We start from the raw sequence: 20,710 nt of genomic DNA, 5'->3' as shown, positions 1-20,710 counted from the left end.
TGACAACGCTATCATTTCATGGATGGTAGAAAAGATAGCAGAAACGCGCCTGGGCTGTTTCGACGGCTGCCTGCATCCTTCACGACATCGTCGCCTCACGGCTAAGGCTCCAGACTAACCTTGCAAGGGACGCTGGTCGGCAAGAGCTTCGAGTGTCTTGGGCTCTTGGGGCGCATTTGGGGGCGGTGCGTCCCGTGTGTCTGGAGATGGAGACTGACGAGTGGCGGGCGGGGAGCAGTGAACTTGGAGGACTTCGGAGCTTGTGCACCGTCTCAAGTCGAGAACAGCCCACTTGGATGATATTGCGCTGTCCCCCCTGCATCGGCGCGTGGGCGAGATGGAAGCGACTATCTTCACAGCATGTTTGCTGTCAACTATCAACACATTATCTGGCAGCTCTGCGCAGGGGTGGAAAGATGTTGGAGGTCTAGAAATAGCGATGCACAGAACATGCGCTACCTCCGTATGCTTGGCACAAAGTCCCCGCAGATGGCTTGGAGCCACACAGCGACCACTGCCACGAAAACCGTACGACTGGGACATGATGACAGTCATAGAAATTAGCTATCTCGCGCCGGTCGTCTCCTTTGGGGTCTTTGCGCAATGGAAACGCGGGATGGTGGCTTTTTGGGCCTTTTCTAGATGTGTATGTACGCCATGGCAGTGTTATTGCCAGCAACTGATGCCCTGTGCCGACATTACGCTCCAAGTTTGGCAACGAGGCGGTCTTCAATACCCTCCAATATCCATCGATGCTCTAGCACCTCCAGATTCTCGGCTTCGCTGAGAAACAGCTTATCTGGATCCTGCTCAGGGCCCATCATGCCACCCCCGCCTCCATTGGCCATGGCCATCTGTTGAGAAACTTGATTGGCAGCTTAAAATAACATTGTCAGTTTTACCCGATTAGGAAAATGAGGTCAAGAACGTACCATTGTTACTCCCCAAAATGAAGTTGTAGACGGGCTGGAGTCCGAACAATGTCAGGAAATACCAAGACAAGCTGGACACCCATCTGACGTCCAGGTCACGAGTTCCCACTCCAGATTGCAGCATTGACTTGAACTGTGGGGTCAATGGAAAGGGTAGTTTCACTGCACACATCGATTAGCCGCTGCCCTGTTTTGCTTTTACGGTTCGGGAGCAGCCGAATCTCAGAGGATGCCGGCGAAGCGTTCCGACGAGTCGCAAGAATGATTCCGATGCAGATGACAGTCCAGCCACTTGCCCTAGCAGGTAGCGCATGCGTGAAGGAGCTGCTCCACTGCAGAGCCAGGCAAAGCGAACTATTGTGCATTGTCTGGACATGCGACGCCCAAATACGGGGATACCCATAGACGCTCAGTTCCCAAGCACATCTGGTCTTGCCTTTTCGGTCTCTTGGAGGAAACAATCGCGAGCCGTTCCGCATCGCCCGCCAGGACGAACGCAAAGAAGATGGACTTACTAATAACGAATCCCGAGAAGAAGGCGTTGATCCACCCCATGATGAGCGTCTGTGGGATCATCATAGTCATCTGCCCCTTCATCATGCCCATCATGCCCTCCATAGCCGCCGGATCACTCATGGGATTCGGTCTCGGCTTCCCTCTCAGCTCAGGCTCAGCCAGAAACTTTCCCTCCTGGTACGCCTGCACCATATAGGCTTTACGGGTAGCGAAGGAGGCCGGAGAGAGAACCTGGGCGTTGGTGCGCAGGTTGACGCCGCGTACGAGGGAGCGCTGTTGCCGGATCTTGGCCAGGTCGTGTTTCTTGGGTGTGGACTGGAGCAGTGTCATTGCGTAGTGGCGGAGAATGCCTGTCAAGACCTGGGGCTTGGTTAGATTCTTCTTCTCGCTCTTCCTCTAGTTGTGCATAAAGGAATTGGATGGCGTGTACCATGACGACTGTAATGGGGAGCAGAATCCACCAACTGTAGAATTATCAGCCATGCTTGTCTCCTCCGCAGCAAACACTGCCAGACTTACAACAGCGCGGGGTCCCGATGGATCGTCTGGACTACAGGCTGTCCCATGGCGCCGGCAGTAGACATGGATGCGGAGAAGGGGGTGGAAGAGTGCGGGATGGTGGTTGTTGGTTGCTTGACGACGATAGCTCGCCGTTGAGGCTCCGGCGGGATGTTGCGACCAGGGTCCGCGCTTTGCGCTTATGGAAAGGTGTCCATCCACGAAGCCTACTACATCATCACCAGCTGCGCGACGAGCTTCTGGCTTCACTTTTGCCCCGGATTCCTGTGCACCTCTAGCCAAGGCATAATCCCGACTTCACCATGTCCGCAACCCAGAAAATTGCTGTTCACTCGCTTGCCGGTATGCACTGAATGCCCGTCGTCAGCACCCATCAAGCGGCCGCGTCTGTGGGCCTACATCTAACATGCACCCGCAGACCTCAAGAACACGACCGATGACGCGCTCCCCAACTACCTCAACAGCCTCAAATTCAAGCAAATCCACACGCAAACCGATGTGCGCCTAGTCCTCGGCTACACAGCCGTCACCATCGCCGGCGCACTCTTCTACTACGACTGGAAGTTCGGCTGGGAAGCCAGCAAGCCCTACACACTACCCGCCGTAGTCGCCTATTTCCTGTTAAACGGGGCCTTTAGTTATTGGCTATGGTTCGTGGAGAAGGGAGTTGTGTATGAGGGGGAGGGCAAGACTGGGAGGGTACGTTTACACGCTCCGTTCGCGTACATGTTCGTGGGCCGACTGTTCTGACAACATCAAGGTGAGGATATCTTCCTCAACAAAGAAGCACATCCCCATCTACGAATGCGACGTCGTCTTCACACCCGCCCCCTACGGCTCCAATCCCAAACAAACGATCCACATCCGCGCGCCCATGACCCGGTGGTTCACCTCGGACGGCTACTTTGTCGCAAAGCCCTTCCAGCAATGGCTCGCTTCTGAAGTGCCCGTGGTTGGCGCTGCGGACCCGAATAACGTCGTCGAGGAGATTGGTCGGGGAAGTGCGGGCATGGACCAGACCATGAACCTGAACAGCTCGAATGCCGTGGATATTCTGCAGCAGCTCAAGGCGAGTGGTGCCAAATTTGCGAGCGGGGATGCGCAGAGGCGGAGATGAAGAGGGTCACACACTCGTGGGCTACAAGATCAGCATGGGTTTCAGGCCGAGGCGTTCAGGTGTCTACCGTATGACACTGACCATATTGCACTCGCTGGATAGCAAAAGCATCACACTGGTTCAGTGGGGGGTTCAAAAGGTCTTTACTTGATATGATTGCTGTTTCCGCTATCTAAGAATACTAGGCGATAGCTGAGCTATACTAAACGCCAACAAATGCTGAAGAAACAAATTCCGCATCATTCTCATCATATCCAATCTGGTCCTCCTGCATGACCTAATTCAAGACATTTCCTGCTCAAGCATGGGCAATACCTCCAGCTCTCTCTGAACAATCCTCTCAAACTCCTCCCTGTCTATGCCCGATGCCTTCGCCAACCGGAACAGGCTCTTGATGTCAGTGCTGATATGTTGTTTGATCGCAAGCTCTGCTTGGCTGTAGTGCTCGGCCTTTCGCTCCAGCCTCTCTATCGAATTGGTCGACGCCGACGAAGAGGGTCGTGGATGGTTCATTGCATTTGCGGCAGCGCTGTGATCCTGCTCGACCGACTCAAGGTGTACCGCGCTATCATTGCCATGAACACCACTACCATTCGCGAGACCATTTGTATATGCTGGCGGCATGGACGAGTCGTACCCATTTGGCCCCAGGTTCGTCGTGTCGAGAGGTTCCGTCTGCGGTTCGCGGGTATAGTCGAGGGCGTTGCCATTGAGAGTTGACTCGCCAGCTGCGGGGTTCTCTTCGTCTGGATCGTGCGCGTCGAGAGCTGGCTGCACTTCAGAAGCATAGCGCTCAAAGTATTCGAGTTCTGACTGTGTCGGTCCGATCTGTGTTCGGCTGCTGGTATTCGGGGCTGGAGAGCGCCTGGGCTGTGGTGTTCGTCCGGGTGTCTGATCATATGCAGCCCAGTAGGAGCCGTCGTCTTCCTCTTCTGCCACCACTGCCTCCTCTGCAGCAGGTTCAGCCCGAGCGACTGCTGGCTGAGCTGTGACGCCGTTACTCTTGACTGGGACAGACTTTCGCCTGAAGCCAGCCTCGTCGGCAGCGGGAATGTTGTCAAACCATTCCGTGCCATCTTCAGCGTCTTCAGTTCCTCTGAGCTCAGCTAACAGCCAGCGGCTTCCACCTTCGCCGCCGGTGCACCAGAGGTACGTTGGTATAATTCCATATTCGTCAAGCACCAATTTCGAGTGCAGAGTCTCAGGGTCTGATCGTCGGTACAGTATCTGGTCTGGGTCCTCCACTTCAATCTCTCCCGAGGCTGGATGGGGCTCGACATTTATCTTTTCGACGACTTGCGGTAGTCGTGAGGCGACTTCACGGTCCCAGCACAACAGCGACAACCACTCATTCGAAGATAGGAGTTGTACACGTTGGCGAAGGATAGGCGACAGGAGGGGGAGAAGTCCTGGAGGGACCTCCTTGGAAGCATTCGCTGTCGAGAGGCAAGCGAGTAGCGGTGGGAGGAGCTCCCTCGAATCGGGCCGTGGGATGACTTGGTTGAGTCCAGGCATGGCCGTAGTGCGGTGAAGATATCTAGGAGTTGGGCGTGGAAGACTGAGTGCAGTGCTGGCATTCACCTCAGGATACAAGGAATGTACGGGCTTTTGATACAGTCGACCAAGCAGGGCGCCGTAATCGATAGGCCTATGATGTTTCGAAGGCTTTGTGCTTTTCTGGTGCTTTCGTTCCTTTACTGAAGCCTGTGCTTTGCAGACATATGTAACAGGGCACGGAGTATCAGGGTATTGTGCAACTCGCCAGTGGTCTGCAGTCTTGTCTGTGCTGCTTGTGTGGTGCCGTCTCAGTCTGGTGATGCTGTCACATGCGAATGCGACCAGTGACGCGCAGATGTTCGCAGGCGCTGAAGCGGGGAAGGCAGGAGGCGATAATTGGGAGGTGAACTGCGAGATAGAAGTGGAAAAGAAAGAGGAGGAGAAGCACTCTGAAGCACTTCTCGTTCCACTTTCGCGAACAGCGGTACTGCAGAAAGAGTGGATGCTTAGCTGTGGTTAGTCTCCGCTCCACCGAAGGGTCACTACCGCTCCAAGACACGCACCCCGGTTGCGATTGCCCGGCTAGATCGCAGCATGGAAATGGTTAGCCTCATCTAAGGCTTCGTCAATCAGACACGCTCTATATCCAACGCAACAACTCGTCCAGAGCCCGCAGACAGGCTTCGGAAAAATATTCCATGGCTCGCGCGACATTGTTCCCTGGGTTTCAGAATGCTTTCCTCCTGCCCCGAGCCTAGCACTTCTGCCACAAGCATCTGAGGGGGACATATCCACCAAGCAAACCCAGGTAGTAAATGTGCGCATGCGATAGCCACGCTCAACCTCACGATGGTATGGAACAAGTGTAAGAGACCTGTAGTGACGTCAACTTGTGCGATCGCTCACCCTGGATCGGCACAACACCTGCACAAGACCCTTCATCACGGGTACCTTGCATATTCTGGTAGTAGTCGACAAAGCTGTGATACCAACATCTTGGTGCGAATATCCCAACTCGCAAACGTCGTTGCATCGGACATTTGGCGCTCAAGTCGGAGAAATTGCACTGACGGCGAGCTTGCTAGGCGGGGCTTTGAATATCCACTACCAGCGGCGCGTTTCATGGCCAGTGCAATCCGGTCATTGCGATGTCGCTCGTGGCTATAGATCACGACCCATAGGCGCAACAATGCACCTCACATCTCGTCGACGTGAAGCGATCCTGCTAATTCTGTCATCGTACTCGCCCGCAGCGAGGTGACAGCATACGTCCTCAAATGTAGCTTAGGTCAAGGTAGTGTGCGCTCAAGACAGCAGGTCCATGTGCTCCTTCGCCCATATTTCCGCGAGCCCCACAACCGTCCGGGAGTCTATCCGGCTTCGCTCCATGAAACTGGGGCCAGCCACTTGCTGTGGTACCTTATCCGCTTGCGACGTGGCTAGAAAAGCTTCATCCCTAGGCGTGGCTGATCATGCAAGGCATTCCATGCGATGTCGTCACGTCGCGACCTTCACAGATGGGCCGAGAAGAACAGCTGCAGAAGGCGGCCGGCGACTTGGATGACGAGGGTCCGAATTGCTAGCATGCTGCTGTTTGACTGGCACGCATGACAGACGGAGAGCAATTGCAGGCTTGGCCTACCTTTATATAGCATCAGCATTCGGCTGCTAAACTGCTAAGCGCCAGCCTACGCGGGCGCGCAACAAAGGCTGGGTACATCCATGGGTGTTTCGAACATCGAGCGCGTTCTGACATGACGACCTCGATCGGATGAGATGAGACGAGTTACCACAAGCATCATAAACAGCACATCGAGTTCGCCATGGGGACATGACCTCGAAGCATAGCCACCGCTCGCCCCGTGTTCAGCCCCCTGCTCCCGTTTCTGTATAGAACTGAGGCTGTGCCGTTTGTATCAAGCCTGCCAAGAACGTGTCACGCATCTGCAAATCTGCCTCGAGACGCCAGTCAAGCTCACAATTGCCGTCGCGCCGTCGCGCTTGTTTTGCGTCGATCTGCTCTTTCTCACAACCTCCCGGACATCTGCGCAGCCTGCGCCCACACGGTTTCTGGTTTCGACAACGTAAACAGCATCTGCTTGGCGTGCATCCCTCTACCCCGGCCTTACCATTCTGGAGATCTTGGGGGAAATCAGCCTTGACCGGTGCCTCGACTTTCGCTCTTTGCTGCGGCTGGCTCCACCGTCGACATTGAATTCCACACTGCTTCTGCCAACCAACTGAGAACTCTACGCTGTTTTTCAGTTGCTCGCGCGCGCCGTCTCCCAATTTCGCTCGCGACCCACTCTGAAGCTGTCAACAGAGTACAAGGCCGGCATTGCCTCTAGCTTCAACGGCTCCCAACTTCCGTCCTGTGCGAGGCAGATCGCTATCCAACTTCAAGCTACAGCGGCCTGTCGTCTTTCGCTTTCAGCCGCACTGCGATATTTCTCTTTCGTTCCGCCTCTCCGCCAATCTTGCTGCGTGTGTCGACGCGCTGCGAGACTCTCGCCCCTCCTTCTGGCCTTTTGTTTTTCGCATAAACAGCATCAGTAACCTTCAGGCAGCACTATGCCGCCCTAAGCAGTGTGGGTCATAGTCACGTTATCGTTCCACCCTCGCTGCTTGTCGCAACCATCTGTCAATCGGTGCGATCTGATCTACCGTCGACTTAGCCACCAGGCAGTTCGGTATAATCAGAACAACCATGCAAGCAGTTGATATGCAAACACAGCCCTACCAGGACCCCCGGCGTCAGCCGCGCCACCCTCACGATGTGCAGGCTAGCGGCTATCAACTCGCGCCTTCGGCCGGCAACTTCCTAATGCCAGATGCGCAAGGCACATTTGCGTACTCTGCAGAACCGGCATCCATGGTTTACGATGGGTCCATGGTATCGCATCCCTCGTCCAGCACCCCTGGGCAAGAATCCATCTTCACTCCCAACGTCGGATCCTCTCTCGACTCTTCCTTAAATCCGGATATGTCATACCCTCCACCGAATGCCTACAATCAATCTCAAAACTACGGTTTCTCTCCAGGATCCTACTACGGAAACGGCCAGAACATCTCACCCGCGCATTCGACCGATCATATTAGTCCAGAAGCTGGCTACATGAGCGATCCCAATTATCACGACCCAAGCACTTACGCCACTCCAAATTTCAACGGACACGTTCTCGACGAATTCTCCGGCCTAACGTTTGCTGAAAACGCTTCAACCAGCAATTTTCCGGCATTCCAGGAGCATGTCGATATGTCAGCCCTGACCTCCGGGTCTCTCAATACTTACAATGCCCAGCCGAGCGTTCCCCTCAACAACACTTCACTAAACCCGCACCATCAATTGCTATCCCCTAGTGCGACAAACACCTCTAGTCCAGCACTTGGTGATGAGAGCTCAACGTTTCCCTCCATGCAGTACAATGGAAATGTGTCGACGCCACCAAATCACAGCACTCATCCATCGCAAGCAACTCCTATCAAGCAAACACACAGCCCAGCCCTGACGAACAGTTCCGGAGATGTATCAGTGGTAAACCCTCGGCCTCTCACACGACATCTGACGAGCCCCATTGTGCGTGTAGAGAATTACAGTAGGGAAGACTCACCTTCGCGTTCCGACAACAGCATGCCTGCCAGCAGACAGAGCTTTAGCAGTCGCCGTTCTGGCAACCATCTATCACCCTACGCCCATAACGATACATCCGACGAAGAAGGGGACTCGCAGGAGCACGTACACATGCCATCAGTCGTTCGCGGACCCGAACGAAATGATGATGGTTCTTGGTTAACGACAGGGAATTCCGGGCAGAACGGCATTAATCCCGATGATCGACGTCTGATGGGTGACGCATGGATCCCCACCATAGAGGAGATTGCAGAACAACGATCGAAGAACGAGAAGAAGCTCGAAGTACAAGAGTGGCTCACAAAGAGTGAAGTTGGAAGCGAGGCAGGTGACGTGGGACCCTCGAACAATCTGCTCAAGCCAGTCATGGGTAGACGTCGAGCAAAGAGTCACAACGATATTCAACGCCGAGTGCCCCCAAATAGCTTCGGACTGGGTGTTCGTACCGACTTCGATCGTATAGACGATTCGGGCATACCCGGGCCTGGCGTGTATATCGACGAACGAAGCGATTACGGCGACGGCGACTACGACTACGAAGACGATGAGTCGACAGGACCCGAATCCCCACCCGCTGAGATCGACGTCAATGCAAGCCATGTCGAGAATTCGTACTTTCCTCTCACGCAAGAACCTATACCAAAGGATGGTGCTGTTATCAAGCCATGGGTCGATGGACCCTCGCAGCCCCATCCGCCAAATACTTCAGCTCGATACCAGCCGCCCACATCAAATGCTGCAATGATGCGCTTCTTGATGCGATCAAAGGACGTTGAACAGGCTTCTCTTGCAGCCACGGTTGGCTCACGGCGTCTCAGCGAATCTGACATTGGTAGCATCCGTGCTGCCCCGGGTGTCATCAAGGTTATTGAACCTGAAGTGAGGAAAAGTAAAGAGCGACAACGTCGCCCCAGTTTCCTAGAGAATATTCTACCCAAGCGTACACCAAGCAACCTGCTCAAACGTAAGGGTAGTATACCTGTGCAACAGTCCGACACAGCCTCAGACAAGTCCAAAGAGCTTGTCATTGAGAAGCCAAAGCGCATAGGTAGCTGGGGCCGTCCGAAATCACCTCGGGTTGATACAAACCTGAGCAATCACAGTAAAGAAGCAGAACCACGTAGCTCCATGGGCTTATCTGCAGCTGCCGGACCATGGTACAAAGGCCCTAGAAATGTTATCAAACGTAGCCGGAGCAGGAGTGACATCGGTCGGTCGCCCGGGCTGGCTGAGCTAATGACACAGCACGGCGGGCCGCCTATGCCTATGCTAGCCTCACCACTTGCAGATACAGAGGCGACGAAGCCATCCGCACAGCCAAGCCCGGCGGGAGATGACGATGAAGACGACCATGATCCCGTTAGTATGGATCTCACGGTCCGGATGGATGCTATTATTCCCACATACGACGGCTTCAGAGCTCATGCTAGACAACTTAACCCTCGCTTGGCTGACTTTATGGTTGAGCGCGTCACCCAAGAGCAGATGCGCAGATACAAAAGGCTATTGGAATTCAAGGTCAAGCATCTAAACGCCGTACAGCACAAGAATTGTGCGTCAAGAGACTTTTGCACCGACCTTGGTGGCGAAGCAAAGCAACTTCCACCGAAAGCAGGAGCCAAGGATGCCGACACTCCTTTCATCGGTTTCCAGGTTACCCTCCCTGGTTCTTCTGACGACGACGGTGAGCCTCCAATGGAGGGGAATGTTGCTCCTGCTGCATTCCCTTCGGGTGTACCACTCCCTCCCGTCAAGCGTCTACCAGCTGAGTTTGAATGTCCTTTGTGCTTCAAGGTCAAGAAGTTCTACAAGCCGTCCGACTGGACCAAGCATGTACATGAAGATGTGCAGCCTTTTACATGTACCTTTCCCAATTGCGGTGAGCCCAAATCATTCAAGCGTAAGGCAGACTGGGTTCGACATGAGAACGAGCGACATCGTCAGTTAGAGAACTGGACATGCCAGATTGCTGATTGCAACCACACATGCTATCGTAAGGACAACTTCGTGCAGCATCTTGTTCGTGAGCACAAGATAGCTGAGCCACGACAACGTACCCGATCCGCCAACAAAGATGCCTCAAATACAGGCGATCAAGGTGAGGTTAACGATGTTCGTTACTTCACTGATTACTGACGTGCTTCAGATGATATTTGGGCCATTGTTGAACGATGTCGTCGCGACACCACTAAACAGCCGAAGGATGAGCCTTGCCGGTTCTGTGGTAACATCTGCACCAGCTGGAAGAAACTGACTGTGCATCTGGCAAAACACATGGAGCAGATCAGCATGCCCATTCTCACACTTGTGGATCAGAAGCAACTCAATGCAGACAGCATCATCAGCCCAGTGGCTGAGTTGCCTGAGAGCCGCAAGTTGTCCATCACCCCAAGCCGCTCGCCAATCGACAACCCATCTAGGTACAACCCTAATGCAACCTATGCACCTGGCATCGACCCCCATAGTCTCTACCCTCAAAACTCGAAGACCCAAACGGGATCCACGGGAATGCAGACGTACCCGCCACCACAAATGGCGCCACCACCACCGGCTCAAACTAGCAACTATGCTAACTATACGGCAAGCAATGCTACGTACCACACAAACCAGACTTACCCAGGCCTACAAGTTCCTCGGAAGCCACTCAATGGCTATGCGAATGGACTTCAGATTCCAAACCAGTCATTTCATACTGGAAACATGCAGAACGGAGTGCAGCAATATGGCATGAATCCTGTCAGTACCGTTCAACAGCAGCAGTCGATGTATACAGACTCTCCGGTCGACACCACGGTTACACCTTTTCCTTCGTACTACACCCAAGAGCCACAGGGCTTGACGACTGAGATGCCTAGCATGGGCTATGACACCAACAACGCAATGCATTATCAGCAGGGCAGCACATACCCTGCCATGTCGTACTTGACCGCGCAACACAACTATCAATATCAGCATCAGCAGTAGGGGACGATAAGCGAAGGAGGAGAGTTTCCATGGACCACCCAAGATGGGAAGCACGTTGTGATGTCTGTTTTGTTTTCCTTTGTTTCCTACGATATCCACTCTTGCGCACTGGAAGATGAGTTTACGGTTATGAGGCGAATTGGTTTAGACGTGTTAAGACACCTACTGTCGTTTACAGATTGGGTCGGCTACATTATTAGCATCTTATGGTGCAATAGGCATGCATGATATGATAGACATCGGCGCGTCACCTGCACGATACCACGTCCCTTGCATATTGCGGTCCTTGCGAAACGATGTGTTGTGTGGAATCCAGCTTTAAACGGAAGCCGTGACCCATTCTCTGGATCCCGAGCTCTCAGTCCGAAGCGGCCTCATTGCGTCACGTTTCTCGTCGGCAACAGTCAGTAACAAGTCCTGGCTGAGGCATCTTTGCGTCCATTTCCAAAATACGCGCCCCCGCGCCCAGTCACACACATCAGCATGGCGTACTAAATCGATCGCGCCGTCGGGGAGCATTCCAGGGCTGAGCGGTAATTGGCTACCTGCATCCCCGACACACATGGAGGACCTCATCAGCACAGCCACCCGCAGCATGAGGTCCCGCATCTGCAATTCGACAAACGGCTCGCTAGGTGTTTCCGCAGCACGAATGAGCTTGCAGAAATGTGGAAGAGGGCAAACAGGGCAACGGTTGCCTTCTTGGTGTCGCTCCGGTGAGAGGAGGACTGGGAGGCCGCCCACATGCGCAGTGGCCCTAGCCATCGCCATCATGGCCCTCGAGCTGCGATAACCATAGCGTGTCGAAAGCGACGTGACGACATACCGCCTTACCCTATTTCGCTCACCTCGAATCGAAAGGTTCCGAAGCAAGTTGTTCAGAGCATGCGCATACGATGAAGTGACGACGTCTTGGTGTGGAGCCCTTCCTCATTCCTCACACCGGCCAGGCAGCGCATGCCCGTGCGCAGGGACACGAGACGGAGGACCTCATACACATTACCTGTTACACGCACCTATCTGGCTTGTCACTCTTAGCAGATTGGGGCAGTGTGCTGCAGCTGGGGTCTACTAATGCATACCTGCGCACCTCTCTCTCTCTGAAACGGTTTGCATGCTGCGTTCCTTGTGGCAGGCGTCAGGCTATCCTTCTGCAGCAGGCTGAAAGCTGAGGATCAGAGGTATGTATTACTGTTGCCTTTTGAGAGGCAGCTCGAATCCTCTTTTCGGTGCTTGATGGAGAGTTTTTTGTGCCACTCCGGTGCTTTCTTTCGTCTTCTAGTCGTGGTCCACGAGAGTGTGGATGAGATGCTGATGCCTTAGGCAGCCCGAAAGATGCTGACCCATGATAGCGAACATGTCTCACCACAACCCAAACAGGGCCTGTTCACAACCCTATAGCGATCTTTCTGCGACCAGATATCAGTACAATGGACAGATACCTGACTTGCATATCGATATCGTGCCGGTGGAGCCATGGCAATCCTCTCAACGGCCACAGCTTTTACAGGACGTACGCAACCGGAGGCTCAGCTCACCGGGCTCCGCAAACAATACAACACATACAACACACTCAAGGGATCCTAACCACATGAACTACTCTCAGGAGTTTTCTCCTCTAGATGGTGGCATTGGATTCGAGATGCCCAGGGAGTCATCCTTCCTCGATCCAAATTATGTTCCCCATTACTACAATGCAAGTGCAAGCCGAATGCCCGAACCAGCCTGGAGTCCATTCAACCTTAGAAATCCTCAATCCGGTGTGTCTCATGGCCCGCAACGTCAACCATATACAAACTTCCGGTTCTCACACGGACCGAAGTCTGATATTGGTAGTCAGGCTTCACCGTCTGATGAAGGCTACTTCTCGCACAACACTCAGTCTGTCATGAGCAATGAGCCCGATTGTGTCGATCATGAGCTGCCTGCAAACTTCCTGTCTAATATGGACGGCATGCACGTCGAGTCCGTCACTAGCGAAGCTCCTACGATGTCACGGATGCCTTCAGATCAGCAATCACTCGTCAGCAGCCGTAGCAACAAGTCCAAGAAAGCGTATCACTGTCCAAAGTGTCCAGTGATGCTCAAATGTAATTCAGAGTTTAAGTGCGTAGGCGGCATGATTGCAAGATGGCCATGTGCTGACTGATGGCGGCAGAAAACATATGCTCAAACACGACAAGCCCTTCAAGTGCGAGGTAGCTGGCTGCAAGCGAACAGAGGGGTTTACAACAACAAACGATCTCGATAGGCACCGAAGAAGTCTCCATCAAAAGGGTATCGACAACAAATCTTACAGATGTGCGGTAGAGAACTGCAGAAACAGAGGGAAAACGTGGCCGCGTCTGGACAACTTCAAGCAACATGTAGAGAGGATGCACAAAGACGACGATGTCGGTGATGTAATAAAAAGGTAAATGCATGTTCCTTCCGCTCAGAACACCAGCTAAATTGGCATTGGTAGATCCATATGCTACCCAAAGAACGATGACTCCTCCACGGAAGAAACTAGCGTTGCACCAATGGACATTGATATTGCAGTATCTGGGATGGAAAATACTCTCTCAATCAGTCCGTCCTTGAGTGTACCACCTTTGTTGGACTTCCTTACGCCACAGAGCGCCAGACATTCGTTCTCGCCTGGACCAGGTCTCAATCCTGTGGAAATCGTTAAATCACAATCGCGGCCGTCTAGAGGTAGACCTACCTCGGCACCTCACAACGCGGGTATTCTGAAAACGCAAAAGTCGACACAACCTCAATATCATGCACCGGGAGTATCTTTCAAGCGAACACAGAAGCCTCTGCTCACCACCAAGACGGCTTCTCGCGCACTTGGAAGAAACAACCTCAAAATCCAACAGTCTTCATCCAGTTCTGCCCTGTCCAACGCCCCACAGACCAAGGCTGAGCAACAAAAGGAGCTCAAAAAGAAGTCTGAGCGACAGTCACGCTCACCAAACCCTGTGAACCTCGAAAGCCTCATGTCAGAGATGATACAGAAAGCAAAGGAACATATCAAATGCGAAGACGGATCTGCGGAGCAATCGATGCCAGAGAAGAATGCTGTGTTGATGGACATGGTCACGAAGCTTCTCAACAGCGACCCAGGATCCTCCCATGCAGGACAGCGTCGCTCCAGCAAAGATGCGCCTCCTAACGATAAAAAATGTCCACATCTCCATTGCGGAGTGGTAGTCGCTCGTGAATGTGATCTGCGCAAACACATGAAGCGACACGATCGGCCTTATGGCTGCACATATCCCAAGTGCCACAAACGATTCGGCGCAAAGTCGGACTGGAAGCGTCATGAGAACAGCCAGCACTTCCAGCAAGAAGCCTTTCGTTGCGAAGAGAAACTCCCGACAGGCGAGACTTGCGGCGTGCACCTTCACCGAGAAGGAGCTTTCAAAAACCACCTAGAGAAGCAGCACAAGATCGCATACGAAGGGATCCAAAAGCGCTTAACAGATAGCAAGATTGGGAAGAACTGCCAAGGTTCTTTCTGGTGTGGCTTATGCGGGGCTGTAAAGCAGCTCAAAGAACGGCGCATTGCAGCGTGGGATGAGCGGTTTGATCATATTGCACATCACTTTGAGAAGGAAAAGAAAAGCATTGATGAGTGGATATGTGCTGAGGAGAACCGCCCGAAAAAGGATTTGCTTGAAGAGAAGCTGAAATGTGAACGCTTTGATGATGAGGATGAGAGGGATAAAGATTGTGATGTAGATGCTGTTGGAGAGGACGACGACGACGACGCCCCGCAGCCGCGACCACGGCCTCCTCAACACAACATGTCTGGTATGCCGATGTCAGTCCACGCGACGACGACATCCCCACCGCCCCCACCAGGCTTTGTGAAGGCAAATAAAAGGAAACGGTCAGTTGAAGAAGACACATATGGCCCACGATCGCCAAAGCGCAAGCAAACCATGCTTATAGTGAATCGCTATTGTGTAAGCCGCTCATCGTTTAGGAAAGCATGGTTTGGCTAACTATCACAGTGTTCCTGCAGAAGTCCTTGTGGTGTCGTAGACGTTGCGTGTACCAGTTGCCCTCATCGACTGTGCAACAGCTGTGATTTCCAAGAAGAAGAGGCTTTTATGATGGAATCGATGGACTTCTTCGGATGATGTTTGTAGCTTATGGCACGTGGGCAACCAAGACCCAGATACCCTTTAGATGATTTAAATCAATATGTTGTCGAGCTCGTGTTGATACGGTCATGATGATTAAGTGAAAAAACCAATACATGTGACAATGCTCATCCGCGATGATGACGTTGCAGGGGTGGTGGGTGAAAGCATGTCGGCGAAACCAAATGCCGAGGCGTGGAGTTAGAAACGTGTGCTCATGAACCACAGCTCTCGCGAAGTTCCGTGACGCGGCCTTGCGACCAACAACCTCACCTTCCTTTATCTTCCCCTGCAAACATGGCTGCCGCCGCAGACGACGGGCAGCTCCTCAAGCAGGCGACTGGCCGCAACACTCGAGGCTTGCTCCGAGTGATTATCCTAGTCCTCATCGCTGCAGCAGCTGTAAGCAGCCGTCTGTTCTCCGTGATCCGCTTTGAGAGCATCATCCACGAATGTCAGTACCACAATGGAAACAGTGTTGAAGCAATTGACTGATTGTGCTTCGCAGTCGATCCCTGGTTCAACTTCCGAGCAACAAAATACCTAGTACAGAATGGCTTCTACAGCTTCTGGGACTGGTTCGACGACCGTATGCACCTCCGCCGCATTACCCCCTCGACCCCCTCGAGATGCAATTGACTAACGCGGGATGCAGGAACATGGCATCCTCTTGGGCGAGTCACTGGCGGTACTCTCTACCCAGGACTGATGGTCACCAGCGGTGTCATCTACCACTTCCTCCGCGCCATCAGCCTTCCCATTGACATTCGAAACATCTGTGTCCTCCTCGCCCCCGCCTTTTCAGGCCTTACCGCGCTCGCGACCTACCTCCTGACCTCCGAGATGGTCCCATCGCCCTCCGCCGGTCTGCTCGCCGCAGCCTTCATGGGCATCACGCCCGGCTACATTTCGCGATCCGTCGCGGGAAGTTACGATAACGAGGCCATTGCCATCTTCCTGCTCGTATTCACCTTTTATCTGTGGATCAAGGCGGTCAAGAACGGATCAATGTTCTGGGGTGCAATGAGTGCGCTATTCTACGGATACATGGTGTCAGCGTGGGGTGGATACGTCTTCATCACCAACTTGCTGCCTCTGCATGTTTTCGTCCTGATCTGCATGGGACGATACAGCCCGAGGTTGTATGTCAGCTACACGTCGTGGTATGCGCTTGGTACGCTTGCGAGCATGCAGATTCCCTTTGTTGGTTTCTTGCCCATCCGCAGTAGCGAGCACATGTCCGCGCTCGGTGTCTTTGGCCTCCTCCAGCTGGTTGCCTTTGTCGACTGGGTTCGCGCACAACTCCCCGGCAAGCAATTCCAAACGCTGCTCCGCGCTCTTGTCCTCGGTGTCTTCGTCATCGGCGTCGGAGGACTGGTGCTACTGACCGTCTCCGGAGTCATCGCGCCTTGGACTGGCCGTTTCTACTCGCTCTGGGACACTGGATATGCCAAGATCCACATTCCCATCATTGCCTCCGTCTCCGAGCATCAGCCTACTGCATGGCCTGCCTTCTTCTTCGATCTCAACTTCATGATCTGGCTCTTCCCCGCAGGTGTCTACCTGTGCTTCCAGACCTTGACCGACGAGCAGGTCTTCATCGTCATCTACGCTGTGCTTGCCAGCTACTTCGCTGGTGTCATGGTCCGTCTCATGCTTACTCTGACTCCTATTGTCTGCGTAGCATCGGCAATGGCTTTCTCCAAGATCCTCGATACCTACCTGGATGTCAAGACTCCCGAGCCCGTTACCGAGAACGGCAGCACTGATGCTGTGTCAGTTGCCGCTGCGGTAGTGATCCCCGAAGGTCTCCGATCTACGCGCAACCCGCTCGTTGGAATCTACTCGTACGCCTCCAAGCTTACCGTTGCCGGAGCCTCCGCCATCTACCTCATGCTCTTCGTCCTTCACTGCACATGGGTCACTTCCAACGCCTATTCTTCGCCCTCGGTCGTGCTCGCGTCTAGGCTTCCTGACGGCAGCCAACACATCATCGATGATTACCGTGAGGCATATTACTGGCTCAGACAGAACACCCCCCAGGACGCCAAGATCATGTCGTGGTGGGACTATGGTTACCAGATTGGTGGTATGGCTGACCGCCCTACCCTTGTCGATAACAACACCTGGAACAACACGCACATTGCTACCGTTGGTAAAGCTATGAGCTCGAGGGAGGAGGTCAGCTACCCCATTATGCGCCAGCACGAGGTTGACTATGTTTTGGTCGTCTTTGGTGGTCTTCTAGGCTACTCTGGCGATGACATCAACAAGTTCCTCTGGATGGTCAGGATTGCTGAGGGTATCTGGCCTGATGAGGTCAAGGAACGCAACTTCTTCACCGCACGAGGCGAGTATCGCGTAGACGGTGAGGCCACCGAGACTATGAAGAACAGCTTGATGTAAGTGATCCCGTCCCTACCAGTCATAGCAAATACTAACGCCGTCACTAGGTACAAGATGTCGTACTACAATTACAACGCACTGTTCCCCGCTGGACAGGCCCAGGACCGTGTTCGTAACGCGCGTCTCCCCGCACAAGGCCCCGAGCTCAGCACCATCGAGGAGGCCTTCACCAGCGAGAACTGGATCATCAGGATCTACAAGGTCAAGGATCTTGACAACTTTGGCCGCGACCACCAAAGCGCCGTGTCGTTTGACAAGGGCCACAAGAAGAAGAGGACCACGAAGAGAAAGGGACCTAGGGTCTTGAGAGTGGAGTAGATATATAACTGTATGACGGTCTTGCTAGAGATTTGCAGCATTTGTACAAAATAAGCCATACCGGCATTGTTCGCAGGCGGGCGTCTGGGAAGAAATAAAAGAATTTTAGCTCCCATTGCAAGTATCTATGAGGTGAGTTGCGGCAACAATGCGTAGATGCCGTGGCTGGCGACACGGCTCGAGTACTTCGCCTGTAGATGATGGGTGCGGATTGCGGTCAGGTGGTTTTCCTTCACTTTGACCTCGCGTTCACCGCTTGTGGCAACAAGGTTTTCTATAGTCCTCTTGGTCCATCTTCCGTTTACCCCACCTTTCTTCTTGTCGCTCTTTCCTCTTGACACCCATTGCGTCTTTCTTCCTCGTCGCCCACGTGGCTTCCACGATCAGGGCCGCCCTTCGGCCTTCCCCCTCCACGTCCAGTCGCACGTCCGCACCTACCACAACCACACAATGGCGAACGAAGAGCAGAGAAGGGCCTTTGAGTCGTACATGGGCCGCACTGGCGGCAGCGGCAGTGGCAACCACGAACAAGGCCAGAATCAAGGTCAGCCAATCCCTCAGTACCCGGGTTCCTTTGCCCAGCCAGCCAACTCGTATCTTTTCAATGTGTAAGTGCGCTGCGACTCCCCGAGATTATGAATTGGCTAACGACGACATGTAGAAGTACTCAGAATCGGACTGTTTGGTCGGATCTCCTGCATGATTCGCCCAAGTCATGGACTACAACTTACACCTTTCTAGCAATTTCCGGGCCTTGGGATCCCTCCCGCGGCGCCAACACCTCCGCCGGCAGCTTCCTCTTCCGTCGCTTCGTTTCCGGGGTACCAGGGAGGATATCCGCACGTTGGATACGGTCAAGGCACATACAGTCAGACAGGAATTCCGCAGCGCCCAGCGCCGCTTCTAAGTCCGCAGGCACAACAACAGGGTCAACAACAGATGTCAACAGCTGGCCCATCAGGATATACCCAGGCACCAGGAAACTACAGTTCCCTCCCCCCGCCTCCGGGATATAACGCCGGTTGGCAGTATCACAATCCGGACTCTGATATAAATCGTCGGCAAACGGCTCCACTTACGAGCGCCATGGTACCATCGTCACGGAATACACAGCAGGACATCATGGAGTCAAGATCACAGCAAACAAGCGAACGATTTCACTACCAACGATATGGGCAATCGCAGGCAACCGCGGTACCGCCACCGCAGGTCGAGGAAGTAGCTGTACCAGTTATGCTCTGTCACACTTGTAGTCACTGCGGCCAAATGCGCTCCGCAGGCTTCCATCGCAACAACCCGGTCATCCCTGGCAAGCCTATAGTTCCCACACTCTGTCGACGATGCGAGAGGAAGCTTAAGAGCTCACATCGTTCAAGCAGCAAATACACACACATCCGAAAGTGCACAGCTGATGTACCGTGCGAGTGGGTTGGAGAGTGTGTTCATGTCGACGTCGAACATGACGAACGCAGGGGTCGGAGGCGAAGCAGAGAGAAAACATATGTTACGCGATACTCTCCCAGCCGCCCACGCGTGATTAGACGAGAGTCTAGTCAAGCACACCTAGGCCTACGAGTACTCCAACAACCTCGCGAGAGTTTCAGGACTGAGCAGAAGATGCAGACTTCTTCGTTAAGTCCTGTTCGTTCGTCAAGGTACGCTGGAGAAGTCTGGCCCCCGCCTGACGTTGTTCGCTCAAGGGCAACACAGTCGGATGAAGTATACTCTGCGCCACCTGCGCCACTCCCCAGTCGCACCTCAAGATCTGATGAGGTATGGCCTCCACCAGATGTTGTCCGTACTCATTCATACAGGAAGATTGAGAGTAGCCCACCACGTCAAACGAGTTCTAGAATCGTCGAGCTCAGTTCATCTCCTCCGCCTCAGACGAGATCCACGCGAGTCGTATATCGGAGTGAATCGCAAGAGTTCAGGCCCAGGAGCCAAATTAGATCTCCCGCTCGAGTCAGCGTTCGTGCTAATAGGCGGAGCAAGGAAGCGGGAGCTCGCCTCATGTCGCATCCAAGGCCGTACCGGCCGATCGTTGCAGAGCAGTGTAGTTTTGTCAGGGCGTCAGATGAAACTTCAAGCAATGCTGACTCTGTGCCACGTCGCCGTCTAGAGTCACCTAGCCGGAGCATACTAAAACCCATAGGCACCGATCGCAAAACCTCTTACTGGAGGAAGGACACAATGCGCGAAAGCCAAGAGAGCACTCATGTCGAAGTGGGTGGACCACGTGTCCATTTTGGTGAAGGAAGAAGGCAAGAGGAGCTGGCACCTGAACCACGAGGTAGACCAAGGTATGGAGATGCACAAATGGCCAGCGGAGACAACTATGATCACTATAGAGAGTACTCTGGGCACCGAGTCGTGGATGGTCCCCCGCTTGAGCCACCAACTCAGGACTTTGAGAGAATCTGTGTCCGCCACTCATCACAATCCCCGAGAAGAGAGTACGAAGAAGAGATACGTATTGACCGTCAGCGCCGTCTTTCGCCCTCTCCTCCACCTAGACGCTTTGGAGAGACTCGCGTCCGGCAGGGTTCTCCTCTGACAGCTCGCCATACATCACGTCCACCACCCTCCACCGCATCTCCCGAACGTCCACCACGGCCACTGTATCGTCACGTCTCTCGCACTCGAGCTCTCGCACGTACCCGATCTGTGACCC

At 53.6% G+C, this 20,710-nt stretch overlaps 6 protein-coding genes across 6 annotated transcripts; 4 read left to right on the top strand and 2 right to left on the bottom strand.

Moving 5' to 3' along the window:
• Positions 1-698: 698 nt before the first annotated feature.
• On the bottom strand, positions 699-2,032 carry ACET3X_006807 (uncharacterized protein; the record flags this gene model as incomplete). The annotated part of the gene is made up of 5 exons (XM_069452977.1): positions 699-877; positions 933-1,094; positions 1,448-1,808; positions 1,879-1,912; positions 1,968-2,032. The coding sequence occupies 5 exons, from the start codon at positions 2,030-2,032 to the stop codon at positions 699-701; spliced, it is 801 nt and encodes a 266-aa protein (XP_069305575.1).
• A 237-nt stretch (positions 2,033-2,269) lies between these two features.
• ACET3X_006806 (uncharacterized protein) lies at positions 2,270-3,084 on the top strand (the record flags this gene model as incomplete). The annotated part of the gene is made up of 3 exons (XM_069452976.1): positions 2,270-2,309; positions 2,386-2,666; positions 2,728-3,084. 3 exons carry the CDS (start codon positions 2,270-2,272, stop codon positions 3,082-3,084), a joined length of 678 nt encoding a protein of 225 aa, XP_069305574.1.
• A 282-nt stretch (positions 3,085-3,366) lies between these two features.
• On the bottom strand, positions 3,367-4,599 carry ACET3X_006805 (uncharacterized protein; the record flags this gene model as incomplete). The annotated part of the gene is made up of 1 exon (XM_069452975.1): positions 3,367-4,599. One exon carries the CDS (start codon positions 4,597-4,599, stop codon positions 3,367-3,369), a length of 1,233 nt encoding a protein of 410 aa, XP_069305573.1.
• Positions 4,600-7,288: 2,689 nt separating this feature from the next.
• On the top strand, positions 7,289-11,176 carry ACET3X_006804 (uncharacterized protein; the record flags this gene model as incomplete). Its single annotated transcript, XM_069452974.1, has 2 exons — positions 7,289-10,310; positions 10,359-11,176. The coding sequence occupies 2 exons, from the start codon at positions 7,289-7,291 to the stop codon at positions 11,174-11,176; spliced, it is 3,840 nt and encodes a 1,279-aa protein (XP_069305572.1).
• An 803-nt stretch (positions 11,177-11,979) lies between these two features.
• Positions 11,980-15,387, top strand: ACET3X_006803 (uncharacterized protein). The gene is made up of 5 exons (XM_069452973.1): positions 11,980-12,357; positions 12,504-13,282; positions 13,335-13,589; positions 13,641-15,132; positions 15,181-15,387. The coding sequence occupies exons 2-5, from the start codon at positions 12,522-12,524 to the stop codon at positions 15,307-15,309; spliced, it is 2,637 nt and encodes an 878-aa protein (XP_069305571.1). The 5' UTR covers positions 11,980-12,357; positions 12,504-12,521; the 3' UTR covers positions 15,310-15,387.
• A 222-nt stretch (positions 15,388-15,609) lies between these two features.
• On the top strand, positions 15,610-18,036 carry ACET3X_006802 (uncharacterized protein; the record flags this gene model as incomplete). Its single annotated transcript, XM_069452972.1, has 4 exons — positions 15,610-15,766; positions 15,821-15,901; positions 15,968-17,714; positions 17,766-18,036. The coding sequence occupies 4 exons, from the start codon at positions 15,610-15,612 to the stop codon at positions 18,034-18,036; spliced, it is 2,256 nt and encodes a 751-aa protein (XP_069305570.1).
• Positions 18,037-20,710: the final 2,674 nt, after the last annotated feature.

This window comes from Alternaria dauci, chromosome 6 (genome assembly GCF_042100115.1).
Source record: "Alternaria dauci strain A2016 chromosome 6, whole genome shotgun sequence".
Taxonomy (NCBI): domain Eukaryota; kingdom Fungi; phylum Ascomycota; class Dothideomycetes; order Pleosporales; family Pleosporaceae; genus Alternaria; species Alternaria dauci.
Note: the sequence above shows the minus strand (reverse complement) of the source record. Positions and strands in the feature narration are given on the sequence as shown.

Bases quoted from the DNA above. Each gene is read 5' to 3' on its own strand.
- ACET3X_006803 (XM_069452973.1), top strand. From the start codon at position 12,522: ATGATAGCGAACATGTCTCACCACAACCCAAACAGGGCCTGTTCACAA. The intron at 13,590-13,640 runs GTAAATGCATGT...TGGCATTGGTAG, and splicing joins GTCGGTGATGTAATAAAAAG to ATCCATATGCTACCCAAAGA. The intron at 15,133-15,180 runs GTAAGCCGCTCA...TAACTATCACAG, and splicing joins TTATAGTGAATCGCTATTGT to TGTTCCTGCAGAAGTCCTTG.